Raw genomic sequence first — 20609 nt, forward strand, 5'->3', positions numbered from 1 at the left:
CCGTCAGCCACGGCACAGAAAGTAACATCCTTGGTACAAATCAGCATTGGAATCTGATTCTTCCTGAACAAGGTAGCCGTTAAAATGTCACTTTCCTTATATCCAGCTAATGGAGAGAATACTCACAGATTTGTTGCTTGTATCGGTGCCATTTACATTGTACTACATCAGGTAATGGAAAATGTTTACTGGATGTACTACTTGTTTTTGAAATATGCAGAAAATGTAAAATATGATTTAAAATCATATTTTATGTTGTGAATATTAATTAAGATTATTATAAGTAACGATTTCATTGTTAAAAGTTAATTACAAAATAGGAAATTCCTTGCTCTCTTTACAGAGCCCTGTACCCAATTATTCCTGAGTTAATTGTACTCGGAGCAGTTTACTTTAATGTAAAAAGCCAATTATTTGGTCTGGACAGAATTGGACAATGCGATGATTGCATTCATATCATTGCACTGAGAAAACCCGAAGAGAGCAAATAATTACCAATGACTTGAAAACTAATTGATTTCCAACTATTTAAATTAGTAACTCGTCATCAGAGTGGCTTCATGTGAGCAACTCAGGTTATACAGGTGAAAAAGAATCCACCCCATAAATAAATCATACCAGTTAGTGAACAAATGAAACTTTGCTGTGTGTCCTCTTATCTGAGGGAAGTGACGGAATGGGATGATTTAATTAATATTTGGGATCATGTTCACTGGAATGACGTCAGCCAACATGAAAATAAAAGACCCAGAGTCTAAGCACAGAAGCAGGCAGTGAAGGAGGAAGCAAGTGGAGAAACTAATCATTGGAGAAGAGTGGTTCAGCCTGAAGTCAAACTGAGATGAGCGGACAAATGAGTTTCTACTGCGGGCTCTTTCTTGTGTTCCTGATCCAAGCCCAAGCTAGACCAAGAACAGATGATAGCATCCAGGTAAGAGAACCGAACGGAAGAACGACCCATTCGCTTGTGGTATGGACAATGTATTTTACTCTCCATTGTCTTCAGTTAATAAACAGCTAATACGACGAATCAACTTGATAATGCGCGAGTGAATTGAAGCGCAGAAGAGCCATCGCCGATGGGGTTGAACAACGAGCATTCGTACGATTAGCCAACAATAGACAGTGAAGGAGTAGGTTTCTAGATGTCACTAACTTGAGCACTGTACTGCATCCTTGCTTCCTTTCGACAATTCCTTGGCTGATGTTCCAGGCTTTGTTGCGCTTGCACGTTCCAAATTCCAATCACATCGCCATGTTTATTGAAAATTCCCAAACTTTTCTAATCTATGGCTGTGAACAATTAGATCTGGTCCCCAAACCCTATCATTTTTTGTTTCTTACTTTCAGACCTTATCCAGACTTTTGGAAGATGAATACGGGCAGTACTTTCCCTCAGACGAGCTGAACAATGAGGCACAAGAGATATCGCCAGGCGCTTCCGTTTCAGAATTCAACGCTGACCTGTCCGATTTGGAGCTTCCCTGGGATCGCGAAGCCAGAGAGATGGAGAGGCAGCCTACCCACCAGGAAGCAGTCCTGGACCGTATCCTGAAAGATCTCCGCAGTGGAATTCTGCGGGAAAATAATTCAAAGAAGAAAAAAAGTAAGAAATCACGGCCCTGCTTCGGAGTGAAACTGGACAGAATCGGGGCTATGAGTAATCTGGGCTGTTAGCGGCTTGTTTTAAGGTAAGAGCGGTTGAGGTAATCATTGCCGATGTCTGTTACAGTTTGAATGGTACACATAAATAGTGGAGTGCTCAAAGAGGTAGCAGTCAGCGATACACTGGCGAGGGAATGATTTAAAATTACTAAATAGACTTGGAATTAATTTGGACTGAGCTATTTTGTAAAATAGCCCAGCAGGTAATTGATAGGCTGGGAACTGAGCTCTCCCAGCCCCACATCTTCCGCTTCACTGTCAAATATCCATGATAAGGGAACAGTGATGGTGTATTTGGGAAAGGTTGAACAATGCTGAGTGAAGTCAATTCCTGTACCTTCACCGTCCCTTTGTAACCAGTCTTCAAATTCCAACTTAGCTCTCGGCTAATTATATACTGAAATAAAAGCAGAACGTGCTGGAAGGAAGTGAAATTCCGAAGAGTCAGGGGCTCGAAACGTTAACTGTTTCTCTGTGCCCCCCTTGATGCTGTCAGACTTGGCGGGTTTCTCCAGCATTGTCTGGTTTTATTTCAAATCTCTCCAGCTTCCGCAGTATTTTGCTTTAATTTTAGGCTGACCTTTATCGGAGAGCACCGCTCTCTTCGACTCTTATTAAAATGTGTCAAACCGATTGCTTTCAGCAAATGATCGTCATAATATTCATTTCTCAGACATTCCAACTATTCAAAACTAACCCGAAAAAAACCTTAAGATCTGAATTTCAGCACCTTGGAAAAGTCCACCCACCAATTTCCCCTGCCGCCAACTCTCTGTGTGGCAGAAAAACCAAAGACTCAATGTCAAGTTCAAACATTTTAGGTCTTGAGCACCTTCTCCCATGTCCTTAGTCCAATCCCCCCACACCAGATCTTGTCACTAAATGGCCTGCTACCACAAACAAACCATTATCAGCCATTGATGGTCCCCATTAGCAGCCGTTAATTCTCCCTAGCTGAGTTTTGCCGATTCCTTTGCCCAAATGTTTCTCTCTCTCTCTCTCTGGGCTCCATCTCTACCTACCGTTTATTCCTTCCCCCTTCCCACACCCTAGCTTAAGCATATATCCCAACCTTGTCCTAGCCACAATTAGTTCTGAACAAGGGACACTGGACCCGAAACTTTAACTCTGCTTTCTCTCCATAGATGCTGCCAGCCTTGTTGAGGTTTTTCAGCAAGTTCAGATTTTGTAGCTGGAAGGCAACTTCATTTACCGCGTTTGCTCCTGGATATCATTGCCAAACAAAAATCTGTCAAACTTAGTTTTGAACATTCTAATTGACATGCCCAGCTTCAATCACGTTACAAAGTTGTTATAGATCTGTGTTGCACTTGAATTAATGTTAGGACTATGCTCCCTTTATCTGGACTCTCCCAAAAGAAAATGGTTTCTCTCTTGTCTGTTCAGTATTTTAGCCTTACACACCTCAATCAGATCACCACTTATTTGTCGATATTAAAGGGAATAAGGGCTTAGTTTATACAATTTGTCTTCAAATGTTTTAACCCATTTAGGGCAAAATACAGTTCTGATGAATCTGTCATCCCACGAGGGGATAGTTTAATATTACAAAACAGACCTCGAATTGGACTACTTTGGACTGAGATTTTTTTCTGAATAAAATCACAAAGCAACCTCTCATGCCAATATATCTTCCTTAAAGTCCAAAGTTCATAATCAAATTAAATACTATACTCTAGACGAGGTATAAGCAGAGCTCTAGAAAGCTATAACAATAACTTCTACCATGTTGTACTCCAGCCCAGTGAGATGAAGGCCATGATTCCAGTTGCCCTTCCCATATGAAGGGAAGGCCAGGGCCTCGTATATCAAAATGAATGGACTCAATGCAATCCGATCACTTTTACTCTTAAACTTCTCATCCAAGGTTTAGATGTTTTGGATTTAACTCAGATTTTGAATCTCCCATCCTGAGTATTGCTGAGCTCATTGTCTTCTCTCTTATCCCAAGGTCTGACTCCGAGAGCAACACTGCTGGTGCCGCCTGTTCATCGAACTTCCCACATTTAACTCACTCCTCTGATTCTTGCTCCACAAACTCTGACAGATGACAAGTAGTATCCCACCTGTAGACTAATTACAAGTTCGACTCTCGGATGAAATCCTTAATGTACAGACAGTGCCAGCTGCTATTTAAAGCATATTTAATTCTATTTATATTAATTATGAAACTATTAATTGTAACGTATTCGTAATTTTGTTGCTGTAATACTGAAGGTCAGTCACTTGCTGTTAGTTCTGGTGCAGAATAAACAAAGCCATCATTGGAGTTGATAGATTTATCTTCGGTACATGTAGACACGGTGTATGGAACCAACTGCAGAATAAAATTTAATGTAAATGAACGTCTAGGGATCATTTCAGTCTTGTAATTTCATGAGTTCAAAATCTCAGTTTCACTTTCGTCCTTATCTCCATCCAGTACTTGGAGGATCAGTACTCTGTCCATTTTGAAAATTCGGCGCTTCGGTTCCAGATCGAGATAAGAACAATCATCAGCTGCCTACTTCTCGGCTGAAAACTCTAATGCATTCGTCTTGAATTCAACTATTTAGACCCATTACTCCCTGAGAGTGAATGAACTGGTCCGTTCCTCACACCTTAAAAACATGGAAAGTGAAGGTTTACGACATACTTTGGCGCTTAATGACTTTGTGCAAAATCTGAGCTGGCTATGAATGTGCCTCTCCATGCCAACCAGTGTGTAGTCTTCAAGGAGAAAGTGAGGACTGCAGATGCTGGAGATTAGAGCTGAAAATGTGCTGGTGGAAAAGCGCAGCAGGTCAGGCAGCATCCAAGGAACAGGAGAATCGACGTTTCGGGCATAAGCCCTTCTTCAGGAATCTTCAGGATTCCTGAAGAAGGGCTTATGCCCGAAACGTCGATTCTCCTGTTCCTTGGATGCTGCCTGACCTGCTGCACTTTTCCAGCTACACATTTTCAGCAGTGTGTAGTCTTCACCCAGGGTACGGGCGGCACGGTGGCACAGTGGTTAGCACTGCTGCCTCACAGTGCCAGAGACCAGGGTTCAATTCCCGGGCGACTCTCTGTGTGGAGTTTGCACATTCTCCCTGTGTCTGCGTGGGTTTCCTCCGGGCACTCCAGTTTCCTCCCACAGTCCAAAGATGTGCCAGTCAGGTGAATTGGCCATGCTAAACTGCCCGTAGTGTTAAGTAAGGGATAGATGTAGGGGTATGGGTGGGTTGCGATTCGGCGGGGCGTTGAGGACTTGTTGGGCCGAAGGGCCTGTTTCCACACTGTAAGTAATCTAATCTAATTCAAAAAAAAAGTAATCTAATCTACAGGTTAACATGGCAATTCATTGCTGGCATTTCTAATTCCCAGACCATGAGCGAACTGTGGTTTAAAGCTCTATTGTTTAACTTGCAGGCAGACATTAATTGAAATCACGCGGGAATATTTACATAAAACCTTTAAAGACTAATCATTTCCATTGCAGCAGAGCAGAAACACAGACAGTGCTGGAGAAACTCAGCAGGTCTGGCAGTATCGCCGGACAGAAAGCAAAGTTAATGTTTGATAGCAAGTCACACAATAAGATATAAAGGCAGTGCTAAAGAAGGGTCACTGAACTCGAAACGTTGACTCTGTATAGATGCTGCCAGACCTGCTGAGTTTCTCCTGCAATTTCTGTTTTTTTGTTTCAGATCTTCAGTATCTGTGGTTCTTTGGTTTTATTTTAAGATATAAAGGCAGGTGGAAGTAGGTTTTAACTAATATTCAATTAGGCAAAAGAGATGGAGAAGGTCAACAAGGGAATTTCAGAGTGTAAGGACAGGGCAACTGAAGCCATAGCCAACAATGGTGGATTATTAAAAAGGTGGTGAGGGAAAGGCCAAGATTAACAAAGTACTGGAAATCATAGAGTTTAATAAGGCTGGAGGAACCACAAATATGAGGTCGAAGTCATAAAGGACTTTGAAAACAAGGAGGCTTTTTGAGGTGTGGAACCTACGTCCAACACCCAGTCAGACAATGCATTCTGGACAATAGCATCTTGGTTTATAAAAATATCATTAGTCTTCCCATTATTTTGTCAATGTTTTAAATCTTGTTACTGAGTGATCTTTGATCCCTAGTACCATTCTAATAAACCATGTCTGCATATTCTCCCAGCATTTAAGATTTGTCCTAAAGTATGGTTTTCGGAAATAGAGTCATAGAGATGTACACCATGGAAACATACCCTTCTGTCCAACTCATCCATGCCAACCAGATATCCTAACCTAATCAAGTTCCATTTGATAGCACTTGGCCCATATCCCTCCAAACCCTTTCTATTCATACACCCATCCAGCTGCTGTTTAAATGCTGTAATTGTACCAGCCTCCACCACTTCCTCTGGCAGCTCATTCCATACATGCACCACCCTCTGTGTGAAAAAGTTACCCCTTAGGTCCTTTTAAAATTATTCCCTTCTCAGCCTGAACATATGCCCTCTACTTCTGGACTCTCCCACCCCAGCGAAAAGACCTTACCTATTTATCCTATCCAGGCTCCTCATGATTTTGTAAATGTCTATAAGGTCACCCCTCAACCTGCAACATTCCAGGGACAACAACCCCAGCCTATTCAGCTTGTCCGTATAGCTCAAATCCTTCAACCCTGACAACATCCTTGTAAAACTTTTCTGAACCTCTTCAAGTTTCACAACATATTTCCAATAGTAAGGAGACCAGAATTGCATGCAATATTCCAAATGTGACCTTACCAATATCCTGTACAGCCACAACATGGCCTCCCAACTCCTACACTCAATGTTCTGACCAGTAAAGGAAAGCATCCCAAACACCTTCTTCACTATCCTATCTACCTGAGACTCCACTTTCAAGGAACTATGAGCCTGCACTCCAAGGTCTTGTTGTTCAACAACACTTCCCAGGACCTTACCATTAAGTGTGTAAGTCCTACTCTGATTTGCTTTTCCAAAATACAGCACCTCACATTTATCTAAATTAAACTTAATCTGCCACTCTTCAGCCCATTGGCTCATCCGATCAAGATCCAGTTGTAATTTGAAGTAATCTTCTTCATTGTCCACTATACCTCTAATTTTGGTGTAATCTGCAAATTTACTAACTATACCTCCTATGTTCACATCCAAATCAATTATATAAATGATGAAAAGTACTGGACCCACCACCAATCCTTGTGGCACACCACTGGTCACAGACCTCCAGTCTGAAAAGCAACCCTCTACCATAACCTTCTGTCTTCTACCTTCGAGCCAGTTCTGTATCCAAATGGCTAATTCTCCCTGTATTCCATGAGATCTAACCTTGATTACCAGTCTCCCACGAGAAACCATGTCAAATGCCTTACTGAAATCCATATAGATCACATCTACCACTCTGCCCTCATCGATCCTCTTTGTTACTTCTTCAAAAAATTCAATCAAGTTTATGAGATATGATTTCCCACACAAAAGCCATGCTGAATATCCCTAATCAGTCCTTGCCTTTTCCAAATACATTTAAATCCTGTCTGTCAGAATTCCCTCTAACAATTTGCCCACCACTGATGTCAGGCTCACCGATCTATAGTTCCCTGGCTTTTCCTTACCACCTTTCTTAAAAAGTGGTACCACATTAGCCAACCTCCAGTCTTCAGCACCTCATCTGTGACTATCAATGATACAAGTATCTCAGGAAGGGGGCCAGCAATCACTTCCCTAGCTTCCCACAGAGTTCTAGGGTACACCTGATCAGGTCCTGGGGATTTATCCACTTTTATGCGTTACAAGACCTCCAACCTCTTGCTATGACACGGGGTAAACCCTTCTGCTAATTTAAACCAGACACACACAAAAGCTCATCTTACCTCATAATCTGTAAATGTATGAGTGACAAAAAAACTACCAAATCCCACTATTTAAAGAAAAAAATTAACAATTTATTTTTTAACTCCAAGAAAAATAAAACATTAAATAACTGTCTACACTGTAAACCTCCTTTGATCAATTTATCTACTTCCCACTCTACAACACTACACTGATCCGATAAAAAAAACCCTGATTAAGTTTTACAAAAAAAAATCAAATTTCAAAATTAGTCAGCTGTGTTGATTCTTCTCTGTATCTTACTCTGTAGATTTTTTTTAGGTCTTTTCTTCAGTCCTCTGCTGCACAGATTTCATATGTACCGGTACCTTTCAGAGACCGATTCTGCAGGCAATCTGTGTTTGTTGATGCTCTTTACTGCTCTGGCTAACTGTCCAAAATGTCTGATTTTTGTACCCCAAAACATCAGATCGTCTAATTGTTTGATGTCGTCAAAACGGTAAAATTCAAATTCAATTGCATTTTGATATCTTGGGGCATAATCTAAACTGATTGGCCAAATTTGAATTTGTTGTGTACTATAACAACTCAGCTCAGCTATTTGTATCACAGCCAAATGTTACATTTTAAAAATTTTCAGCACACTCTGTACTTGCTAAGTCCTTGCCAGCTTTCACTCTCTCTTAAAGGTACAGTACACCTACAACTTCATAACCTCCCCTCTTAAGAAAAAAATAAACCATCATCATAACAAGATGGCTCCATTTTTTTTCTATTCCTTAACCACATTACTATGACATACTATGACTTAATCTAAGTTCATATTAATATCTTCTCACATATATATAAAATTTAATAAATACCGATCTCACCTCTACTTTATCAGTTAAATCCGTGATAGTGCATCTGCCATTCCATTCTTACAACCCACAACATGTATGATTTATAATTCAAAATGTCTGTAATGTAAGACTCCAATGGAATAGTCTCCTATTCTTGTCTTTAAAGCATTCCAAGAATATAAGAGGATTATGATCTGTGTACACAACCATCTCTGACACATTGTTCGTGACATAAACATTAAAATGTTGTAAGGCCAGTACCAAACTCAATAGTTTTTTTGATCATAGACTATTTTTTCTAGTGGGTGTTGATTTTCTTTGAAAAGTAACCAACTGGCAGTTCGAATCCATCATCATCTTCTGGTCGCAGTTTAGCAACCACTCCTATGTCACTAGCATCAATGGCAACTTTGAAGGGTTTCCAAAAGTTTGGTGTAACTTAAACTGGTGCAATGGTTAATATTGCTTTTAAATTGTCAAATGCCTCTTGGCATTGTTCTTTCCACTGAAATTTTGTGTTCTTTTTCAGAAAATCTGTTAACGGTGCCACTACATTGCTGGAGTTTGGAACAAACTTCCAATAGATGTAACTTAATGTCAAACATGGAAACACCTCTTTCTTCAAGGTTGGTCATGGAAATTCCTCGATGGCCTTCATTTTTCCGTTCCTTGGGGTCAACTTCCATGACCAACGTTATGTCCCAAGAACATCACCTCTGTTTTCGTGAATTCAGTTTTGTTTATTACTAGTTTTTCTTCTCTTACTCAGTCAAAGAGCTCTGCCAACTGTACCATGTGATCTTCCCAAGACTCACTACAGATCACTACATTGTCCAAATAGACTGCACAGTTTTTAACCCAGCCACAACTCTGTTCATGAGTCTTTGGAATGTGGCAGGTGCATCTTTCATTCCAAAGGGCATCACTTTAAATTGATACAGCCCCTTTGGGGTTACAAACACAGAAATTTGTTTTACCTTCGTGGAAAAAGGTACCTGCCAATAACCACATAGTAAGTCCAACTTTGTGATGTAACTGGTTTGTCCAACTTTCCCTATACAGTTCTCCAATCTCAGTACTGAGTATGATTCTGATTTTGTTGTGGCATTGACCTTCCAATAATCCACAGAAAATCGTTGAGTCCCGCCAGGTTTGGGAACTAAAATGATTGACGAATTTCACTTGCTCTGTCTCGGTTCGATGATATCTTCATTGGGCATGGCTTTTTTTCTGGGCCTGTCTGGCTTTGAAAAGATTAAACTGATGGGGGTATTGTTTTATCGGAACAGTATTCCCTACGTCTACCTCATGCACAATAGCATTATTCCTCCCCATCTTATTCCTGCATATGCCCTCATACTGCTATAGCAAACCTTTTAACTGTCTTCTTTGCTCCTAAGACAGATAGTTCACTAACCCACTCCTCAAGGACTTCCTCATTGTTTAACATTTTTTTGAGGCACATCAAACTCCATGACATCAGGATTTGATTCCTCCCTCTGTGGGGCAGTCACAAACACCTGTTTCTCCAGTTCTTCTCCCTATTATAATAAGGTTTTAACCTATTCACATGACATATCCTATACAGTTTTTCCTATCTGGCATCTTTTACCAGAGAGTCCACCTGACTCAACTTTTTCTCAACTTGATAGGGAACACTAAACCTGGCTTTGAAGGGATCTCCTGTCACTGGTTACCATACAAAAAGTCATCTCCGTGGGAGAACGTTCAACTCTCAGAATTTTTATCTGCCACCTGCTTCATTTTATGCTGTGCCCCCTTTAGGTGCTGTTTAGCTAATTCACCTACCCAATTTAATCTCTGCCTCACCTCTGATACATAATCCAAATGTGAGACCTCTGACTTTGATCCTGTCAATTTCTCTTTAATTAATTTCAAAAGGTGTCTCACTTCATGCCTGAATATTACCTCAAAGGGAGTAAACTGAGTAGGTTTGTCTATGGCATCTCCAATGGCAAACAATACGAATGGGATACCTTTGTCCGAATCATTCGGGTAATCCTGACAGTATGATCGCAACATGGTCTTCAGGGTCTGATGTCACCTTTCTAAAGCTCCCTGTGATTCAGGATGATACACACTTGATTTAAAGTGCTGTATACCTAAGCTTTCCATGACTTCCTTAAACAGCCTAGCAGTAAAATTAGACCCTTGATCTGACTGAGTCTCTCTGGGTTGCCCATACTGCATGAAGAAACCTACTAAATCCTCCACCACCTTTTTTGCCTTAATACTCCACAATGAAATTGCTTCCAGAAATCTGGTCGACACATCCATTACGGTTAACAGGTACTGGTTCCCACTTTTAATTCTCAGGAGGGGACCTACACAATCAATTGTAACCCACGTGAAAGATTCTTTAAATGCAGCAGTTGGCAACAAAGGTGCTGGTTATATTACCACCTGTGGCTTACCCACCATTTGGCATGTACAACACGTACGGCAAAGGTTAATCACATCCTTGTGCATTCCAGGTCTGAGTCTTCCGTACACCTAGGTGACCTCCAACAGGTAGTTCAAGTGCTACCCATAAGACTTCCTGTCCATATGCCATCGACAATACAATCTGTTGCACTTCGGCCCATGTCTCCTCTGCACCAACCTGCCATGGTCTCTATTTTTACCTTAGTATTCTATCTTTCAGATAATAACCCTCAGGAATATCCTCTGCCTCCTTTTCGGAGTACGGATTAACATATATATCTTTTATTGTCTCGTCTTTCTGTTGCCATTCCATGAGCCTTCCAGGACTGAACACTCCTGTCTGACCCTCTGCCTGTTCAGGTTTTGTTCCTGCACCATTATATCAAACAGCGTGTCCACTAACTGAACCTCAACTCCTTCATCTTTCTCTTTAGTGTTTGCTTTGTGCTGTGACTTACAATAGTGGGATCTGGTTACTACACAGTCTGGGAAAGTACTAGGGTATTTGTCATTTAATTCCTCAGTTTCCTAGTCGTCCTTTGGCCTCTCCACAACAATGGGTGTCACTCCCACCTTGGACTGTGCTAAATCATTCCCAACAAGAAACTGGATTCCTGGGACTCACATTCTGTCAATCATTCGCACTGTTAAGTCCCTAGTCTTGAGTTGGCACTCCGACCTGATCTTACATAGGGGAACGCTATATTTCTGTCCATCTGTCCCACAAATTACCACTATTTGGGGTAACAGGTCAGAAAGACTACAAATATGTTCATCTCTTACTATTAGAGACTGGTGGGATCCTGTATCTCTCAAAATTATAACTTCTTGCCCTTCTCCCCCTGTTCTTTCTGAATAAGCTTTACCAACCGAGGCAAATTCTTTATTGAGATTGGGCACTACCTCTGCCTAGGCTGTGCACTCTCCTGCAGTTCCTTGACATTTCTTGGGGTTTCCTTTACTACTTTCACTAATGCCACTTTACCACATCTTTCCCCAAAGTGCCTTTCTTTAACGACCAGCACTGTGACTTTACATGTTTCACTTTACCACAGTGGAAACACATGAGGCCTTTCACCACTTACCAGTGTTTTCTACTCTTTATTTCATAGTGTAGAATCTCTCCTTCTCCCTCACAGGATGAAATTCTTGTCGGAAGCTTGTCTTATGCACCGAGTATTGATCTGCTAACTCTGCTGCTTTCATACTTCCTGAACTTTCTGTTCATCCACATGAATTCTTATCATCTCTGGAAATGAGTTTTTAAACTCCTCCAACAGAATAGTCTCCCTTAGAGCCTCACAGGTCTTATCTATTTTTAAAGCCCGCACCAATCTATCAAGTCTGACCTGGTTCCTTCTTTATGTTTCTGAAATGCTATCTATATGCTTCTGGTACCAGTTCATAAGCACTAAAAATAGCCTGTTTGACCTCTTCATAATCTCTTGACCCCTCATCTAACAGCACTGCAAATACCTCACTAGCTCTGCCTACCAGTTTAGTCTGAACTAGCATTACCTATAAATTCTCAGACCAATCCATCTGCCTAGCCAAGTTTTTAAATGAAATAAAGAAGGCTTCAACATCTTTCTCATCAAAATGCGGCAGCGTTTTGACATATTTGTATATATCACTACCTTTTCTTTTAATCTCCATCCTGTTGAATTTGCTGACCAAATCGCAACTTCTCAAGTTCAAACCCTCCTTCTTTTTTCTCTCTCCATCTCTTCTCTCTCTTTCTCATTCTCTTTGCTCAACTAAGAACCTTCTCTCTCTCTTCTCTCTCCCTCTCTCTTTCCTCTCTCTCTCGTTGTTTATCTTCAATTTTCCTCAATTATAATTTAAGTTTTTCTATCTCTACTGCACTTGTCTGTTTCTCTGATACAGTTAAGAGTTTGAGTAATTCCCTTACAATTTCCACTTTACTTTTGTCCTTGGTTAAACCCAATTCTAACCTTTTTTGCTAATTCTAAGAATATGGTCTCTTATTTTCTTTCTAAACTTTCTTGACATATTTGAGAATCATCTTCAAACCCCAGAACCTCTTTAGTAATTTTAAGAGCCATTTCTCTCACTTTTAATTTAATCAACCACAAGTAACTGAAATTAAACAAATTGTCTCAACTACATTTTATTTAAATACCGAGGACACTAACCAGCCAGTGTTTAAATCTGCTGAACTTTCTTTGAACCCCAAATCTATTCAAATCTGTCCAAATCTCAGACTGGGTCTGTCTAAACCTGTCCAAATCACGGACTTGAGCCCCAAGTGTGTTACAATGTGGAGTAAACCCTTCTGCTAATTTAAACCAGGCATACACAAAAGCTCACCTCGCCTCATAATCTGTAAAAGTATGAGTGACAAAAAAACTAACAAATCCCACTATTTAAAGAAAAAAATTAACAATTTATTTAACTCCAAGAAAAAAAATTAAACAACAACTATCGACACTGTAAACCTCCTTTGTCTGATCAATTTATCTACTTCCCACTCTACAACATTACACTGATTCGATAAAACCCCGCTGATTAGGTTTTACAAAAAAATTGAAATTTCAAAACCAGTCAACTGTGTTGATTCTCCTCTGTATCTTCCTCTATAGATTTTTCTGGGTCTTTTCTTCAGTCTTCTGCTGCACAGATTTCATATGAACAAGTACCTTTCAGAGACCGATTCTGTAGGTAGTCTGTGTTTATTGGTGCTCTTTGCTGCTCTGGTTAACTGTTCAAAATGTCTGATCTTTGTACCCCAAAACATCAGATCATCTCATTGGTTTGATGTCGTCAAAACAGTAAAATTGAAATTCAATTGCATTTTGGTATCTTGAGGCATAATTTAAACTGATTGGCCAAATTCAAATTTGTTGTGTACCACAACAACTCAACTCAGCTGTTTGTTTCACAGCCAAGTGTTACAGTTTTGAATTTTTCAGCACACTCTGTGTTTGTTAAGTCCTTGCCAACTTTCATTCTCTCTTAAAGGTACAGTACACCTACAGCTTCATTACACTGTGTAATATGGACATTTTTCAAGATGTCACTAACCATTTCCTCACATTCCATATTTTACATGTCCTTCTCCACAGTAAACACTGATGCAAAATACTCATTTAGTATCTCCCCCACTCCTGCGGCTCCATACATAGGCTTCTTTGCTGATCTCTGAGGAGCCCTATTCTCTCCCTAGTTACCCTTTTGTCTTTAATCTATTTATAAAAAACCCTTTGGATCTTCATTAACCCTATTTGCCAAAGCTATCTCATGACCCCTTTTTGCCCTCCTGATTTCCCTCTTAGAAATACTCCTACTATCTTTATACTCTAAGGATTCAGTCAATCTCTCCTGTCTGTACCTGACATATGCATCCTTTTTTTTCTTAACCAAAACGTTAATTTCTCTATTCATTCAGCATTCCCTACACTTACTAGCCTTGCCTTCCAGCCTAACAGGAATATACTGTCTCTGGACTCTTGTTATCTCATTTCTGAAGGCTTCCCATTTTCCAGCCATCCCTTTACCTGCAAACATCTGCCCCCAATCAGCTTTTGAAAGTTCTTACCTAATACCGTCAAAATTCCTCCAATTTAGAACTTCAACTTTTAGATCCAGTCTATCCTTTTCCATCACTTTTTAAAAAACTAATAGAATTATGGTTGCTGGCCCCAAAGTGCTCTCCCACTGACACCTCAGTTGGCTGCCTGCCTTACTTCTCAAGAGTAGGTCAAGTTTTGCATCTTCTCTAGTAGGTACATCCACATAACTGACTCAGAAACTGTTCTTGTACACACTTAACAAATGTCTCTCCATCTAAAGCCTTAACACTATGGCAGTCCCAGTCAATGTTTGGAAGTTAAAATCCACTACCATAACCACCTTATTATTCTTAAAGAATACTAAAATCTCCTTTAAAATTTGTTTCTCAATTTCCCGCTGACTATTAGGGGATCTATAATGTAATCCCAATAAGGTGATCATCCCTTTCTTATTTCTCAGTTCCACCCAAATAACTTCCCTGGATGTATTCCTGGGAACATCCACCCTCAGTACAGCTATAATACTATTCCTTATCAAGAACACCACTCCCCCTCCTCTCTTGACCCCATTTCTATTCTTCCTGTAGCATTGGTATCCTGGTACATTAAGCTGCCAGTCCTGTCCATCCCTGAGCCATGTTTCTGTAATTGCTGTGATACCCCAGTCCCATGTTCCTAACAATGCCCTGAGTTCATCTGCCTTCCCTGTTAGGCCTCTTGTATTGAAGTAAACACAGTTTAATTTATCAGTCCTAGCTTGTTCTCTGCTTTGTGCTTGGCTGCCCTATTTGACTCGCTCCCTTGCCCAACTGTACCAGTCTCAGATTGATCTCTTTCCTCACTATCTCCCGGGGACACCCCACACCTTGCTAGTTTAAATCCTCCTGAGCAGCTCAAGCAAATCTCCCTACCATTATATTAATCCCCTTCCAGTTCGAGGGCAATTCATCCTTCTTGTACAGGTCACTTCTACCTTAGAAGAGATTCCAATGGTCCAAAATTGTGAACCCTTCTCCCCTGCACCAGCTCCTCAGCCACACATTCATCTGTTCTATCCTCCTATTACTACCCTCACCAGCTTGTAACACTGAGAGTAATCCATTGCTGTTTGGTGTCTATATCAATGATTTGGATGAAAATGTACAAGGCATGAATGGTAAGTTTGCAGATAACACTAAAATAGGTGGTATCGGACAGTGAGGAAGGTTATCAGAAATAGCAGCAGGACACACACTTAATGGTAGGGTCCTAGGGAGTGTTGCTGAACAAAGAGACCTTGGAGTGCAAGTTCATAGCTTCTTGAAAGTGGAGTTGCAGGTAGATAGGATAGTGAAGAAGGCATTTGGTATGCTTTCCTTTATTCATCAGTGTATTGAATACAGGAGTTGGGAGGTCATGTTGCGGCGGTACAGGACATTGGTTAGGCCACTGTTGGAATATTGCATTCAATTCTGGTCTCCTTCCTATCGGAAAGATGTTGTGAAACTTGAAAGGGTTCAGAAAAGATTTACAAGGATGTTGCGAGGGTTGGAGGACTTGAGCTATAAGGAGAGGCTGAACAGGCTGGGACTGTTTTCCCTGGAGCATCGGAGGATGAGGGGTGACCTTCTAGAGGTTTACAAAATTATAAGAGGTATGGATAGGATAAATAGGCAAAGTCTTTTCCCTGTGTTGTGGGAGTCTAGAACTAGAGGGCATAGGTTTAGGGTGAGTGGGGAAAGATATAAAAGAGACCTAAGGGGCAACTTTTTCACACAGAGGGTGGTACATATCATATGGAATGAACTGCCAGAGGAAGTGGTGGAGGCTGGTACAATTGCAACATTTAAAAGGCATCTGGATGGGTATATGAATAGGAAAGGTTTGGCAGGATATGGTCTGGGTGCTGGCAGGTGGGACTAGATTGGGTTGGGATATCTGATCGGCATGGACGGGTTGGACCGAAGGGTCTGTTTCCATGCTGTACATCTCTATGACTCTATGACCTTGATTAGCTAGGGAAGTGGCGAGAAATGGCAAATGGAATTTAATATAGGTAAGTGTGAGGTCCTGCACTTTGGAAGGTCAAATCAAGGTCGGAGTTTCATGGTGAATAGTAGGGCCTACAGGAGAGTAGTGGAACAGAGGGACCTTGGATTTCAGGTATATGGTTCTCTGAAAATGGGCTCATAGATTGGCTAGGCAATAAAGAACGCTCTTGGCATACTGGCCTTCATCAGTCAGGGCATCAGTCAGTATAGAAGTTGGGAAATTATGTTGCAGTTGTACAGAACTTTGGTGAAAGTGAGGACTGCAGATGCTGGAGATCAGAGCTTAAAAATGTGTTCCTGGAAAAGCGCAGCAGGTTAGGCAGCATCAAAGGAGCAGGAGAATCGACGTTTCGGGCATAAGCCGTTCTTCAGGAATTTGGTGTGTCCACATCTGGAATATTGTGTTCCGTTTTGGTTACCTTGCTATAGGAAGGATGTTATTAAACTGGAAAGAGTGCAGAAGAAGTTTACAAGGGTGTTGCCAGGGCTCAACAGTCTGAGTTACTGGGAAGGTTGGACACACTTGAGGACAGGAGCTGAGAGGGAGTGAATGGAGAGCAGCCTGGGACGGTAAGAGATTATAAAACCTCAACCTTGTGGATTTGAGGCCTGCACTTCAGGAAAGGAGCTGAGAGAGAGTGAACGGAGAGCAGCCTGGGAAGGTAAGAGATTCTGATTCGAAATGGCTTAGACTGAGGAGAAATTGAAAAGTGATGCCACAGGCAGGCTGCAAGTTGATTGCCTAATAAGGGGTCTGCTAAGTTTGAATCTGTGTTAAATTGAACCCTGTTAATGTACTGGTTACAACTTATTTACTGGTTACAACTTGCATAAGCAGAGGTACAAAAACAGTTAAAAATAAAAAAAAAACAAATTCAAAACTAATTAAATAAATAAGGATGGAGAGTGAGGTGATGTGGAAGCTGGTGGACCCCATTGTGGTTCCCAGTGACCATGTCTGTACTGAATGTTGGTTACTGAAGCAATCTGGCTCAGAGTCGATGAGCTGGAGTCTGAGCTTCAATCATTGCGACACATCAGGGAGTGGGGGAGTTACCTGGATGTTGTGTTTCAGGAGATAGTCACACCCTTAGATTTAATAACTCAAATTCAGCCAATGGTCAGGGACAGGAGAGTGTGGCTGTGAGTGAGGAACGTAGAAGATCCAGGAGGTGGAATTGCAGGATCCTCAGTCTCTGACCTTGTCCAACAGGTTCAAGAGTTTTGCACCCTGTGTGGGTGGGAATGGGGACTGCAGCGAGGAGAGCCGACTGACCGCAGCACCATGGTCATTCAAATGGGGGGAGAGAAGAGAAATATTGTTGTAATTGGGGATAGGATAATTAGAGGCATACACACTGTTCTCTCTAACCAGGATTGAGAGTCCCGAAAGTGGTGTTGCCTACCTGGTGCTTGGGTTCAGAATATCTTATCTGGGCTGCAGAGGATCTTGGAGTGGGACGGTAAAGATCCAGTGATCGTGGTTCATGTAGCTACCAGCGACATAAATTAAACTAGGACAGACGTTCTGCTAAGGGAATATGAACAGCTAGGAGCTAAATTGAAAAGCAAAACCAAAAAGTTAATAATCTCTGGATTACTACCTGAGCCATGGGCTAATTGGCACAGGGTCAATAAGATTAAGCAGGTAAATGCGTGGCTCAACTTTTGGTGTGGGAGAAATGGGTTTGAATTCATAGGGCAATGACACCAGTACTGGGGAAGAAGGGACCTATTCCGATGGGATGGTCTTCATCTGAACTGTGCTGGGATCAGAGTCCTAGCGAATCGTATAACTAGGGCTGTAGACAGGGCTTTTAAGGGGGTTAAGGGCTCGGTTATAGGGAGCATTAGAAAACCTGAATTAAAGGTGGAGGTAAGAGTGCAGAATTCAGGAGAGATTATAAAAATCCCCAACACAGACACAAATAGGACAGAGTGTATGAAAGGGATTAGCAATCAAACTTTAAGCACACTGGACAAATGAATGACAATGAGAAGGGGGATGGTTAATACAGGACTGAAGTTGTTATATCTGAATGAAGGCAGTATAAGGAATAAGGTAAATGAGTTTGTGGCACAATTGAGATTGGCAGACATAATGTGGTGAGCATCAAGGAAACGTGGCTGCAAGGGCATCAGGATTGGGAGCTGAATATTCAAGGATATACATCCTCATGAAAAAATAGGGAAGTGGGCAGAGGGGTGGGGTTGCCTCATTAGTAAAAAATGAACTAAATCAATAGTAAGAAATAGTAAGAAGTAGGATCAGATGGTGTAGAATTTGTGTGGGCAGAATTGAGGAACCGCAAAGGTTAAGAATTACATAGTTGGAATGATGTACAGGTCTCAAATAGTAATCTGGAGTGCAAGATACACCAGGAGATCGAAAAGGTGTGTAGAATAGGCCAAGTTACAGTGATCATGGGGGATTTCAATATGCAGGGGGACTGGGAAAATCAGGCTGTGGTGAATTGCAAGAAAAGGAATGTGGAATATCCACGAGATAGCTTTTTGGAGCAGCTTGAGATGGAGCCCACTAGGGAACAGGCAATACAGGATTTAGTGTTGTGCAACAAGGCAGGCTGGATAAGGGAGCCCTTGGGAGGCAGTGATCATAATATGATTGAATTTACTCTGCAATTTAAGAGGAAGAATATAGAATCAGAAGTAACAGTATTACAGCTGAATAAAAGCATGAGGGAAGAGCTGGGTAGAATTGACTGGGAAAGGAACCTGGAGAAAGTGAGTTCTGCAGATGCTGGAGATCAGAGTTGAGGGTGTGTTGCTGGAAAAGCATCCGAGGAGCAGGAGAATCGATGATTCAGGCCAGAGCCCTTCATTAGGAAATGTAGATTTTCCTGCTCCTTGGATGCTGCCTGACCTGCTGGGCTTTTCCAGCAACACACTCTCAACTGGGATAGGAACCTAGCAGGAAAGACAGTGGAACAGCACTGGCAGGAGTTTTTGGGAGTAATTCAGGAGACACAGCAGAGATTCATCCTGAGCAAAAAGAAGCAAAATACAGGGAGTATGAGGCAACCATGGCTGACTAGGGAAGTCAGAGATAGCATAAAAGCAAAAGAGAAAGCATATAATGTGGCAAAGGGCAGTGGGAAACCAGAGGATTAGGAAGCTTACAAAGACCAAAAGAGGGCAACAAGAAAAGAAATAAGGAGGGAGAAGATTAAATGTGAGGGCAAGCTAGCCAGTAATATAATGGAAGACTGTAAGAGTTTCTTCAGATATATAAAGGGCAAAACAGAGGCAAAAGTTTATATGGGACTGCTGGAAAATGACACTGGAGAGATAGTAATGGGGAACAAGGAAATGGCTAAGGAACTTCGCATCACTCCTCACGATGAAAGACATGAGTAATATCCTGAAAATTCAAGAGAGTGAGGAGGCAGAGCTGAGTATGGTGGCCATCACCAAGGAGAAGCTGCTAGAAAAACTGAATGGCCTGAAGGTGGATGAGTCACTTGGATCAGATAGTTGAAGAGATAGTGGAGGCATTAGTGGTCTTTCAGGAATCACTATGATAAGGGAGGGTCTCAGAGGACTGGAAAAACGCTAACATGACACCCTTGATTAAAAAGGGAATAAGGCAAAAGATAGAAAATTACAGACTGATTAGCATAACCTTGGTCGAGGGTAAGATCCTGGAATCCATTGTGAAGGTTGAGATTTCTGAATACTTGGAAGCTTACGGTTAAATAGGGCAAAGTCAACATGGTTTCACCAAGGGGAGATCATGCCTGACAAATCTGCTAAAATTCTTTGAAGAAGTGACAAGTAGGTTAGACCAAGGAGAGCTAATGAATGTTACCTAGCTAGACTTCAAGAAGGCCTTTGACAAGGTGCTACACAGGATGCTACTGAGGAAGTTAAGGGCCCATGGTGTCAGAGACAAGGTGCTAGCGTGGATAGAAGTTTGGCTGTCTGGCAGAAAGCACATTGGGGATAAAAGGGTCTTTCTCAGGATGGCAGCCAGTGACAAGTGGTGTTCTGCAAGGCTCAGTGTTGGGACCACAACCTTTCACTTTATACATTAACAATCTAGATGAAGGAACTGAGGGCATTCTAGCTCGGTTTGTAGATGATACAAAGATAGGTAGAGGGACATGTGGTATTGAGCAGGTAGCAAAGCTGCAGAAGGTTTGAACAGGTTAGGAGAGCAGCAAAGAAGTGGCAGATGGAGTACAACTAATGATGTCATGCATTTTGGTAGAAAGAGTGGAGGCATGGATCATTTTCTAAATGGGGAGAAATT

At 41.4% G+C, this 20609-nt stretch overlaps 2 protein-coding genes across 2 annotated transcripts in view; one reads left to right on the plus strand and one right to left on the minus strand.

Annotated features, from left to right (window-relative positions):
• clcn6 (chloride channel 6) overlaps positions 1 to 20609 on the minus strand; it is a 216841-nt gene that overhangs the window by 107284 nt on the left and 88948 nt on the right. The gene's annotated exons all lie outside the window — the stretch shown is intronic.
• LOC140487035 (C-type natriuretic peptide prohormone-like) lies at positions 753 to 4031 on the plus strand. Its single transcript, XM_072586433.1, has 3 exons — positions 753 to 931; positions 1351 to 1691; positions 3638 to 4031. Exons 1-2 carry the CDS (start codon positions 842 to 844, stop codon positions 1675 to 1677), a joined length of 417 nt encoding a protein of 138 aa, XP_072442534.1. The 5' UTR covers positions 753 to 841; the 3' UTR covers positions 1678 to 1691; positions 3638 to 4031.

This window comes from Chiloscyllium punctatum, chromosome 16 (assembly GCF_047496795.1).
Source record: "Chiloscyllium punctatum isolate Juve2018m chromosome 16, sChiPun1.3, whole genome shotgun sequence".
NCBI lineage: Eukaryota > Metazoa > Chordata > Chondrichthyes > Orectolobiformes > Hemiscylliidae > Chiloscyllium > Chiloscyllium punctatum.

What these genes read in the sequence shown, in the direction of transcription:
- LOC140487035 (XM_072586433.1), top strand. Translation starts at nt 842, where the DNA reads ATGAGCGGACAAATGAGTTTCTACTGCGGGCTCTTTCTTGTGTTCCTG. An exon ending in GAACAGATGATAGCATCCAG is followed by an intron (nt 932 to 1,350) that starts GTAAGAGAACCG and finishes TCTTACTTTCAG; the next exon opens with ACCTTATCCAGACTTTTGGA.